General features: G+C 45.3%; 1 protein-coding gene across 1 annotated transcript; it reads right to left on the minus strand.

Moving 5' to 3' along the window:
• Positions 1–893: 893 nt before the first annotated feature.
• On the minus strand, positions 894–4,267 carry CEBPA (CCAAT enhancer binding protein alpha). Its single transcript, XM_067540051.1, has one exon. It carries the CDS (start codon positions 3,508–3,510, stop codon positions 2,524–2,526), a length of 987 nt encoding a protein of 328 aa, XP_067396152.1. The 5' UTR covers positions 3,511–4,267; the 3' UTR covers positions 894–2,523.
• Between the last annotated feature and the right edge of the window lie 8,726 nt (positions 4,268–12,993).

Below are 12,993 nucleotides of genomic sequence, written 5' to 3' on the forward strand. Positions count from 1 at the left end.
TTACCCACTTTGTGCGTTTTGGAAGAGCACTCAGGCCTGTATCTATTTTCATTGCTTAAATGCAACATTATTATTGCCTTTAAGCTTGAGAGATGCAACCAGAGGAGAGCCCAGACCTGCCTCCCTACGAATCCCAGCCTCTCCCAAGAAAAGGAGTATGGGGTGACAGAACTAGGACAGAAGTGATTTTCAAATAGCGTTTCAATCCCAGAAGTTCTGGGGTTCTGCCTCCCACGCTCCAAACAGCGTTTTCTCCAGGCCTGAAAAGCAGCACTGAACAAGTCGCTGTCAGTGTGGTTGTTTTGAGCTAATCATGATAAATGCCCCCAGCTGCCCAAATGTTACTAACCCACAAGAGCCAGTCAGTTCAATGTCAATGCATGCCAAGGGGCAGGTCATCCTTCTTTGCTAGGCAAGAGATAATCAAGGGTGGAATTGATCTTACACCCATGGAAATTGGCCTTCTTCACATCATTTTGGTCTTCTTCTTCAGTTCAATAATTTAAACGGTTAAACATAGGGGAAAGGATGACCCCAGTGGCAAGCTGTAATAGATCCATTACAGTCTGGACATCCTTAAAACATAACAAAACAAAAACTATCTGTGTCACTCTACACACAATTAAAACGACCGACCAGATTTGGGAGTAATTAATTAATGCACATTTAAAAATTATAAACAGTAATGATACTGCCACTTTCTTAAAGCTCAAGAATGTATTTATTTCTCTGGGGCTAAATGATTATTTTAAGATTAAGGTATACATTAAAATTACCATTAGTAGTATGGGAATATGAGGGGTGGGTGGGGAGAGGAAGATTCATTTTTCAGTGGAAGGGAAACATTTTGCTTCATGTGCAGCCACAGAGAAAATGGAAAACACACACGAAGATGATTATGGTAGAATATATATTGTTTATTTATGAATGTAAGCAGGAGTTCGACAAACTTTATATGTAGTTTTTTCGGGTTCATAATGCACCGTGTGTGTATAGATATATATCTAAATTATATATATGTATTGATATCTATATCGATATATATCTACACACACACACACACAGGTAACATAGCTTTCCAGATATCACACCTGCAGTCACTGTCCTTCACCTTGCACTTTACTCCAATAACGAATATTTGAAATTGACTCTTATTTTACTCTCTCTCTCTCGTGATAAGGAAAAGCACGGCTGGTTAAAAGTGCTCGCTAGCAGGGGAATTTTATTGTTTCCCTCTGCCTTGGGAGGATCCAGAGAGTCCAGGGGGCTGCAGTTAAATGGCAGCACCTTCTTTCCCCCATCCCTAAGGGAATGAAATCCCAGGTACACTGGATGTGACATACTCCTCCCCTCCTCCCAAGGTAATCAAACCCGAGACACCCCGGAGCTGAAGGCTTTGGGGTTATTAAGAGGCATCCTGCCCCCTAAGGAAGCCATAACCAAATATACTGCAGCACAAGGGCATGATCTCGCTGTCACCCAATAAGGAAGTCACGATGGCAAGGATCTAAGCAATACAATAAAATAAAGTGTGGCTAGTATACACAGAAGGGTGTCACATTACACGAGGCACAGCTTGGACAGAAGAGACAGACTTGGAGAGGGGCTTAATGTCCTCGACCAAAGTAAAATACACGGAAAGTTCGTTGTAAATACCCGCATCGGTAGGTATTTATGGGTTTGTGCTTCGCCATGTCGGGACATACAGTACAGACATTGCTGCTCTTCGTTTGGATCGAAGGAGAATATTAAGGACTCCTTCGCTACATGTCGTTCCCTTTCAATCCTGGATTCCTGTCCAACAGGTCTCCTCTCGCGATGGGGGCGGGGGGGGGGGGGGGGAACAATCTGCTTGCATTGCCCCCGGAGTCCACCAAACCTTCCCTCACATAAAAAGGAACGGGGAGAGATTCAGCTGAAAGGCGGCAGCCACGACAGGGCCGGAGTCTTGATTGCACTCAGCTTTCACTCACACCAGCTGAGCAATGAGCTCCACACCGGGCCCATCCATTCTCCCCAAGCTGCGTGCAGTGTCTCAACCCGCCCGTCTGCCTGTCAGAACTTCCGGGAACCCCCCCGGCAGAACCCCCCGGGGGAAGAAGGCACACACGTGTCCCCATCCAGTACCAATGATGCCCCCAACCCACCAAGAGCGCATGCCCCGCAACCCGTTTGCTCATGCCCCCGCCAGGCTGCCGGGAACAGGAAGCCCCCGTCGCGTTTGAAACCAGCTTTAAGGCACAGCGTGAGTTGTCTTTACCCTGTAGGCACGTGGGCGTTTGCTTTTTTCTTTTCATAGCACAATCGTTTCAGCTTATTCGTGTGGTTCCTAAGGCACGGACCGTTTAATACTACAGCTGCCTGGCTTCTTTTATTTGTCATTCGTCATTACACAAACCAAACAAGGCCCCTGAAACAACCTGAATCGCAGCTCTCCAACCCGGCGGGGATCTGAGCACGGCACCGCGAGCTCGCCAAAAGTCAGTTCGTTTGGAGACGGGCGGCAGGCGGGGACAGGGCGTCTCACGCGCAATTGCCCATGGCCTTGACCAAGGAGCCCTCGGGCAGCTGTCTGAAGATGCCCCTGAGTGTCTCCAGCTCCCTGGTGAGCTGCTCCACCCGCTTGCGCAGCCGGTCATTGTCATTGGTGAGCTCCATCACCTTCTGCTGCGTCTCCACGTTGCGCTGCTTGGCCTTGTCCCGGCTCTTGCGCACCGCGATGTTGTTGCGCTCCCGGCGCACCCGGTACTCGCTGCTGCTCTTGTCCACCGACTTTTTCGATTTGCTCCGGTGGTCCGCGGGCATCATCTTGAGGGCGCCGGCGGTGGGCAGGCTGCTCGGGTGGTGCTGGTGGTGCGGGCTGGGCACGGGGGTGGGAGGGGGCGTGGGGTGGCCAGGCTGGAGGTGCATGGTGGTCTGCGCGCAGTGGGCGATCTGGTACTGGAGATGGGACGGGTGCTGCTGCGGAGGGAGGTGGGGGTACAGGGCGGCCAGAGCCGCCTGCTTGCCCTCCGCCTCCTCCCTGGGCTCCTGTTTAATCACCAGGGGCCGCAAGCCGGGGGCAGCGATGCGCTCGTACAGGGGGTCCAGCTTGCCGCTGTCCGTGTAGCCGGCCATGCAGCCGAACTGCTGGAGGTGGCGCTGCGGCTGCGGCTGGTGCCCCGGCCCTTGGCCCAGGGCGGCTGCGCTGGCCCCGTGCATGCCGTGGAAGTCGAAATCGCCGGCCAGGCTGGCCTTGGCTTTCTCCTGCTGCTTGCTGTGCTGGAAGAGGTCGGCCAGGAACTCGTCGTTAAAGGCGGCCGGGTCGATGTAGGCGCTGATGTCTATGGAGTTCTCGTTCTCGCAGATGTCGCTCAGCTCCGCTCCGCCCGCAGCCGGGGTCGCCGCCGAGGGAGGGTCTCTGTAGCTGTAGGCGCTGCCGGGCTGGGGAGGCTGGAGGTGGTGCTGGCTGCTGCGGCTGCTGCTCATCGGCGGCCGGGAATCGACCTCGTAGAAGTTGGCTTGCTCCATGGAGTATCTAAACTCTGCCGGGCATGGTGAAGGGCTCCTGGAATCCAGGGTGCGGGAGGGCGAAGGGGACCCGGGCGGCTGAACGCAGCTCTCCGAGCAGCCAAGGGTCTCGCTGCCCCGGGACGCGGCGTTTCAGCTGCGAGGCGAGCCGCGCTCACTCGTCCCCCTCTCGCTTTAAACAACCTGTGCCACTTCCCCCTGCTCCGAGCGCGTCCCTCCCTTCGCTCTCCCTCACTCTTAACCTTCAGTGACTGGTAATGGGCTGACTGGGTCTTCTGCCTGCTATATATAGACACGCTCCCGTCAGGGCTGGGGATCGCCCTCTGGTGTCCAACCTCCTGCTGGGAACCTTTGACCACCGGGGCAGCTGCCAGCGCTGGGTCTTAGTGCCGGGGCCAAACCTCCCAGGCGTCCTCGGCCGGGTGACGAGCCGCCGCGAGCCAGAGCGAAGCACCACTCGGCGGCCCGCTCGCGTTCTCGCGCCCCGCCGGAGCACGGCTCGTGACCAAGCCCGCCTCGACATGCTCCTGGCAGTCGCGAGGCGTTATTTTCTCCCGCGGCGCGGGGAGGCTAGAGAAAGGCCCAGCACCTGGGGGTCTGGGTGAGCAGCGTGTGAAACGTGTCTGGCAGCCCAAGGCACCCTGCGCCCTGCATCCCTCGGGCCTCTGAGTGGGCAGAATAAACCCCCGCATTTCCATCCCTCACTTCAACCCTTCCACTCGGGGTCCCTGCTTAAAAACCTCGACCTAGTAAGTCCAGTTTAAGGACAGAGCAAAGTCTCAACCTGCAGGATCGCCACCTTTTACGAAGAGCCATTAGCCACGTTAGCCGGCTGGCGTTTGCCTGAGTAGCCAAAGGCAGTTTTTAAACCACACGCTGGTCCTGGAACAAGCTGCTGCGTTCCCGGAAGTTTCAGGCGCAGCCCATTTGAGCCCGTTCCCGGCAGTCTGATTGTCACCTGCCAATATCCCCCTTTAATTCGGTCCCCTGCGGCTCACAGCTTCCAGCCCGACACCTGCCCCGGACACAGACACTGGGCGCAGATCCTAGCGGGAGTCTTTAAACCCAAAGCCACCCACTTGGGCACTAGGACCCAGAGTAAAGCCACCACAGGCGCCTCTTATCTGGCTGGAGAGAGGCGGGGACCTCAGGGAAGCAGGGGGTGAAATTCCACTTCTCTCTGCAGACTGCAGCTGGCAAAGGGAGTCCGACCTGAACGGGTATTTTTTTAATGCAATGCACATAAAAAAGCTCCACTGTTAGACTCAGGCTTGCGGTAACTCACTGTTGAAGCGGCGCGCTTGGGCTACCTGTAGGCAAAGGTTTATGAGGGATTAAAGCGGCTGAGTTTTATAGGCGGGTTGCAATGGGACCTCCGTGGTCCGTGTTATCTTTACAACGTACAAAGTGCCTCCTGTGACACAGCTGCGTCCCACGCCTGCTACCACTAAAGCCAGACATCTGGGGCGCTGATCAGCTGTCACAGGTATTAGCGCCCCGTCGGGTTTGAGTGGAAAGCAGAAATGTCACAAACCAAACACGCGGGTCCCGCTGAACCACCCGCTCAACGACCCCCCGAAAGCCAGCAGTGGCCTCTCGACCGGGCAGTGCTAATTTCGCCGCCACGTGTGTTTTAACGGGTTAATGAGGTGGACGATTTCCCGTGACTCGCACTGAGTGTGAGCGGTTATGTGTGTGTGGTCTGCCCAGCACCTCCATGCCCGGCTAGTGTAACAACCGGCCTGCTCAACCTCTGGCTGAATGTCTCGCGGAACGGCGTGGGGAGGGGAGTCGAAGTTCCTGGACTTCGCCAATCGTGCGGTGGCTGCCTGCACCAGGGACCCAGGCCCCAGGGGGAAGGGCGCTGCGCGGGGCACTTCCGCCAGATCAATGCACGGAGAGACAGGCCCGCCCCCTTTTCCCCCTCTTGAAAAACACCAACCCAGGAGATCAATGCAGCCACAGATTTCCGAAACGCAAACCCCAGCCAGCCAGGTCCGCACCAGGCGCGAGCCGGCTACCAGCCTTCGGCGCGGACCGGCCCTCAGCTCAGCTGGGCTGCACCTCCCGAGCCCCGCCCTCTGGTGCTCCGGGGCGGCGCGCGCGGCCGGTAACCAGGTAACCGAGGAGCGTGGCCGGCCCAGCCACAGTGACTTGCCTTCTTGCCCGGGGCAGCGCAGCATGTCCTGCCAGCGGCTCCTCCCTGGCAAAGCCAGCGCCTGGTCCGGTCACACTAGGCGGGGTGAGGGTGTACGCGATTTCCTTCTCTTGCAAGGCAGCCCGTGTGTACACGGGCCTCCCCTGGCCACTTGGAGACGGGTCGCCTCTTCCCAAAGGACGGAACGCGACCGCGCAGCCTAGCCACACACACCCCGCTCTCCCCGCCGCCAGCGTGGAGACTTGCCTTGATGAAACCTAAGGGCCACTGGAGCCGATGGGAGCAGGTCTAGGTCTAACGTGGCTACATGCTGCAGAAAGAGAGGTGAACATGGGATGAAAAAGCTTCTCTCCTCCCCCCTTCCAAAAATAGTTGGAAAGCACTTTTACTATTAGAAATATTTTATAGTCCACCTGCTTAATTCCCCGGTCCCAGCTAAGAAACCAGAAACAACAGACACTCCTTACCAAACTGTCTGGGAGAAAAAAAGATGTGACATTTATTTTTTTAGAAAGTCGTCAGTAAAAATCCGGTTCTGCAAACTCTTATTCACGCTGAGTAAGAGGGGATGTAAGATAAAGCCCTAAAATAGTAGGTATGTGCTGGCTCAAAAAGTACCTGAGAGCTGAATTTTATGCCATTAATACTATTTGACAATGAAAGTTTTGCAGAGAAAATAAAGTTAGAATGTGAAGTTAACAGTTTTTATATTGGATGCATGCTATATTATGAATCTAAATTGATATTCTGCCTATCTTTTGTGATTAGAAAGAGTAAGAACATTGTGTTCTAATGGCTGTGTTGTACTATAGTCTCCAAACTGGAGAATGGATTCGTAATTACAGCAGGAGAAGATGCTCATTTGCAGGATTTAGAAATGTACATCTCAATTTTCAATATACATTTTTAAAAATAATGTAAAGTTCATCTTGGATTTTTCTGGACACACAAATAATTCTTCCTAAAAATTACCAGGACTGACTTCAGAACATAAATGTTGTCTGAGTGGACAAGCCAATGGTCCATGTGGAATGCAATCTAGCAGTTCCTGCACAATCAAAACTCCACTTGTTTTAATGGGAATTTTGAAGGGCAAATGCAGAATGAATCCCTTAGTCTCTGACAGAAACCAGGTCTGGATAACTCAGATGAAATTATAAAACCTCCATACTGCACCTAATTGTTCTCTACTATACTGTGTCCAAGTCCTGCTTGCTTTATACAAGTAATCCCATTCACAACAAAGAGACTATTTGTCTGAGTCCAGGATTTTGCCCTGTTCAGAGGAAATATCTCTCTCACTACCAGTTGATGATTAATTTATACCTCAAGGTTTTTAAGGGCCTTATCCCTTCATTGAAGTCAGTCAACAGGAATAGGCCCTAAATATTTAAAATGAATGGTCATTGCTGTACTATGTATGCACCATCAATCTGTAACTAAAATGTTTGCAATCAAACAATAGTATCTACTACTGCACTTAAAACACACCCACATTTTATAACAATTCTGAAGTTTTGATTGGAACCCACATCTTAAAAGAAATTCAAAGTAAAGGCTGACAATTTGGGATCATATTCCATTCTTAACTATCATTATCACATAAACAAACAAACAAGCAAACAAGTCCCCACAATTAGGCAGTTTGACTGGTTTGCCCAGCATGTTCCTCCTGAGATCTAGTCATATTTTCAATGGATTTGAATATAATTCAACCTATAATTCACCAACCTTACACAAATGAGATTATTCTTACTGTGTACAGGTTTTTGTCCTTCACTTTTCTAAGAAACTGGAAACTAATAAACTAGAAAGCCTACCAACCGATAACGTCTCTGGAAGGTATAAATAGATATTTTCACTTCCAAACTTGAGGCAGGATAGCTGCACATTTGCATGATTGGAAGACCCACCTTCAAGAGCAGATTTCAGACCCCAGGCCTATTGATCTCAGCTAAATGTGTTCAGGAGGTAATGAATTCAGCCCAAAAGAGGAAGGATGCCTATTGCATCACTGATCTCTAGAACAGCACTGCTGTCAACTCTTGAGGGTGCTATTCTTCCATCTGACAGTAAGATCCTGCTCTCTGATAACTGTAAGGCTAAGGAATGATTAGGAAAAGTGCCCTAGAATTTTAAACAATATTATCAGGTAACTAGACAAAATTAGTTGTGATTGCTGCTAGTAAGGAGAGGACTCCTTTGGGAAATGAAAAGAAAGCAAATTGTAATCATTAGATAATACAAATACATTGGGGTTTTTTTGTTTGTTTGTCTTTAAGGTGAGTTTAGTGGCCCCTTAAAGTTGCCAGCTTGATAGCAAAGCAAACTGAAGTCTTCTCTTTTCCCACACATACCCTTGCAGTCACTTCAGATTTCCAGACTCCCTTTACTTGTGCATAAGGATCCAGCTGGCTAGTACATTGCATGTATTGCATGGCTAGTACATTGCAGTATTGCATGGCTAGTACAATAGTCCTCATTCTGCTCCACTAGTATGAAAGTGCACACAAAGTGTAAAGCTTATTCTTATTCTGTATTTTGTATTGTGGTAGCACCCAGGAGCCCCAACCATGGACCAGGATCCCATTGTGCTAAATATGTTTATTTTGTTACATTGTTAAATAAGGATATTTCACCACCACTGACAGGGTGCCAGAATGCCCTATGTTTGCATGCACAACTACCGTTGACATTAATGGTCATTGTGTACATGAACTGGGGGAAGTGGATAGTTCTGAATAATGAGGCAGTAGATATAAGCTATATCAGCCCATATCTTGATGCTTCTGCAAATACTTAATCAATCTGTGTTTCATATTTGAATACAGAGCACCCACATTTCATTAATATTACTGTATTTAACATCTGATGGAAATCTTCAGATGAGCTAACCAGAAATCCTAAATACAGAAGTATATTTTTAAGCTACGACATTTAACATTTAATTATTAACATTTAATTATTTTGATCAGAGCTAAGATTTTAAAAACATTTAAAGAAAATTGTAAAAAAGCAAGCCACTATTTGATGTGTTGCAAAGCACATAATGTCTATTTTTTTATTAACTGGGTAAACTTTAGCTGTGATCAGTAATATTTGTTTTAGATACTCTGACATTTGACTTTGAAAGTGGTAACAGGGCCCAACAGCAGGAGTCCATAGGAAGGGTAATTGATCTGACACTCCTTTTTAAAGATATTGTAAATGTACTGGCCCAGATCTATGTTCTGAGGGCTGCCCAGGCACAGATCTTCCACCCCTTCTGCAGAAGCAATAGGGGTTAGCCACCACTACAGCACAGTCCAACCTCTCCCTTCCCCACTGGATCATTCAACAATTGCATTGATACAACTTCTCAAAGCCTCTTCTCTCCCTTTTTCCCCAAAGCCACACCATCTGTCTATTGCCTGAACTATTCAAATAGCCCAAAAGAAAAGTTAAATTGACGTATCTTAAAATAAATTTCCTTTTAAATGAACTCCCATAGAAAACTTCATTCCTTTCTTGTGTGTTTTATGGCACTTTATGGGTTAACAGAATATATAGGAAAATATACTTTATTCTTCTATGGTTCAATTCACTCCCTACTGAAGTCAGTGGGAAGACTCTCATTGACTTTAGTAGGTGCTAAATTTGGACCCTAAATAGCATCACAGCACTAGCAATAATAAATACAACAGAACAGCAACAGGCAGGAGAACGCACACTTCTCACTGAGTCTTACTCTGCTCTCAAAAGCATTCCTCCCCCACAGTCCAAAGGCTAGAACCTTTTATACCTGATTGGCTGCATTTTGTGGCGCCACCTGAGATTTAGTCCATCAAAATTTATTTAGCCTTCAAATAAATCCAGCAAGCAAGCAGTCTAGAATGTTACTCTCTGACAATGTTACATGTTTGACTGACACTGTCATGGATAAAGACAATCTGGACTCTAAATCTATCTGAGGGGACTATAGGTCTGCTGCACATTACCCATTCCTGTTTTAGAAATTCCAGTTAGTTAAAGAAATAGTGTCCCCTGAATTATATATATAATTTACCCTGGTACTATGAGAATTTTATGATTACCAGCTCCCTTATAAATATTAATTTACAGTGTAAACAGGAGTAATAAGGAGTACCTCCACACTTGTTATAAATATGTCTTAATACAAAATGTGTGCACATTCCAACATAAAATCAAATTGCATTAAAAAATTGGAAAAAAACCCTGCATCTCTTCATTTTATTTGCTTTATACAAAAATATTCTTGCAGTAAGCCTGCAGCAGAGGTATTTGTATTTGCTGTCTTAGTACAATATTTAGACTACTGGGCTAACCATAAAATTGATGTTAGATTACCAGAAGCCCATTGGGATTGAATAAATCTAACTCAAAACAATTTTGTATATTTTTAAAAGAATATTTACAAAAATGGATTAAAGTACATTTTGGGAAGGCCCAGTAAGTAACCAGGAGCCTATTACTGATTTAGGTACAACTTCTTATTGATGTCAATGGGGACCTAAAACATAAAAAGACAATATAATATGGCCCTGGATTTATTATCTGTTAAAATTATACTTAATATCCACTTGGACCTGATGTTTCAGCATCTGCAAAAACAAATTATTATTGTTATTATTTATATAGCCACATGTGCTAGGCACTGTACAGAGATATAGGATAGCACAGTCTTTGTCCCAAAGTATTAACAATCAAATAGTGGGCATAACACAAGAAGTGAGAGCTATAGCAACAGATAGGAAAATGGAAGGATGGACAGATAAAGGTTACAAAAATAAGGTCATGCAATTACTTAATTATGTGTACGTTCTGCCACAAAATATATTCCCTAACATGCAGCCCAAACTCTACTCTCTATACCCACTGTAATCCATTTTCCAGGGAGGAAGTTGTTATTGGAGTCACAAGTGTCAGAGTCCAGTGATATAATAGGGATTCAGAGACTGCAAAGCCCCCGGTCAGGATGCCTTTCCCACCATTCCACTGGCACAGTGGGTCTGACTGCTGACTTCACTGGGAGCTTTGGCTGAGTGAGGACTGGAGGATCAGACCCATAATATTGTCAGGCCAAGAAGGTGATCGCATTGCATTTTTTTAAAGTTAAATTGTGTTTCTTATTTATTGTAGCATGTTAGCACTCTCCCATAGCTAAGAGTACTTCCATGATCTGACTTTTAGTCACAGGAAGTTAAAGACAATTCCATCTATGGTCTAATCTTGCTCCTATTAAAGCCATAAAAAGTATGCCATTGACTTCAGTGGCAGCAAGATCAGTCTCCAACTTGTCTAAAGTTAAAAAAAAAATCAGGTTTTAACCAGTCTAGATACTAGTAACCACTATAGAATAAATTATTGTTAAAGTTAGACAACATCTTGCATCTGAAAGTTTAACCTCAATGTTTCACCAAATTCTGCTTACTTTACCTTAGGCTAGTTATCCCATCGACTTCCAAGGGATTACCAACATGAATGAACTAAGCAGGATTTGGCCCACTAAGTGTAATGAAAAGTTTCAAGGAATCCAGAGGAAACAGAAGCCACCAGGGTGTTTTCCGGAACTCCTAGCGTGTGTATACACGAAACCACACAAACATTCCAAATGTTGCTGGTCAAATAAATAGTGTGTTGTAATATATACATAAGCAGAAAAGAGGACATACATTCTCTGTCTTGAAAGCCATTGGAGAGTCGGAGCTAAGCAACAGATGCTGGTACTTTTGAGGAAAGAATTTCCTTGACTTTCTCCTTCAAAATAATTCACCGCACAAAGGTAAAACACTAAGTAGTTTACTTTTACACTGATGAGGCTGCTGAAACACAGTTCTTACATTAAACGTCATGCTGAAATTTCCATCTACAGTATGACTGCACTCCAGATTGACCAGGGAACAAGACAGCAAGGGAGGAGATAGCATCCCCTCCCACAGAACATTTTCTAGTCACATACGAAAGTCCCCTTCATTTTCAATTTAAATTCCAAAGGTCAGAAAACATATAACAAACTAACCTGACACTCCTCAGTTGCAGAGATAAGACTTCCTCCCCTTTTTCCAAGTCTTCAAAGGCATATTAAATATGTACAATAATGTTCAGCATTGACCTTTGTTAATAAAAATACAGAGATGTTACTATCCAAGGTGTAAGTCCATAAAATCTTTACATTTACATTTTTTATTTGAACTGGAATATTATGCTCTAACTACACCAAATCTTTATCTTATTTTGCGTGCAATAACAGTTAATCACAAACCAGGCTGAGTCAGATGACCCTTCATTTCTCCTGAATGAATCATGGGTCCCAGAAAAGTGCAGAAACTAAAGCAGAGATACAAAGAAGAAATTCCAAAATGTTGTTATAAAATATAAATTAACAAATCAAATGGAGTAACTTGGATCAACAGAGAATATCCATTAATTCTTACTTTTTATTAGTAGTCAATAGTAGAATTGAGTGAATGCTTCAAAAAAGTATTTTCCATCACACATTAGATAAAAATGGAGAACTTGTTTAGATGGAATTCACAATCCTTTTCGTTTGTTTTCCAAGAGCATATATGAATAGCTTTTTTTTCCTTGCAAGAATGTTTCAGAAAGTAAAAATCTAGTGAATTGGTGTACTAATGTGTTTGTATAAAGTTTCATGTTGGAAGTGCTCACAAAACAATGCTGAAATCTCACCAATAAAAGATTCAATTGTCCAATCCAGGAGTAGAACTATTAACATGTGAATTAGGTAAAGTGACTAATTCACATGCCGAATCGTGAAGAACCAAATACGTAGCTGAAGCAAATAGTTTATGGAGAGCTAATGAACTGAAATATGTTCTTAATTTTAAACAAATAAACATTTGTAAAAATCAAAGTCTGTTTATAAGTCAAAAAGGCTAAATTCACAGAATAAGTTCCCCACCCTGCAAAAATTTACATACATGCTTAACTTCTACTCACATAGTGAAATTAAGCATGTACATAAGTTTTTGCAGGATCAGAGCTTAAATTATTCACTATTCATAGTTTATCCAGCAGTAATCAATAATTAAATCAGACACAAATACTTATTTATGCAAACTATTTATAGTTATTAATATCAGCATAAATCCTTTGCTTTGCTCATCCAAAACTTCCATTGAATTCATGGGGAATTTGAGAGGTGTAAACAATTTTTGGCCTTAGTAAAGTTAACTTTTAATCTTAGACAAATAAGCATAGTAGGGTTTGAGTCTGTGTTCCTTATGCAGGCAAAATTCCTAGACATATAATATTATGAGTGTTTGAGCTTCACTGTTATATAAAGAATTAATGTAACGTTTTAA

This window comes from Emydura macquarii, unplaced genomic scaffold (genome assembly GCF_026122565.2).
Source record: "Emydura macquarii macquarii isolate MOO-44397 ecotype Brisbane River unplaced genomic scaffold, CSIRO-AGI_Emac_v2 contig_561, whole genome shotgun sequence".
NCBI lineage: Eukaryota > Metazoa > Chordata > Testudines > Chelidae > Emydura > Emydura macquarii.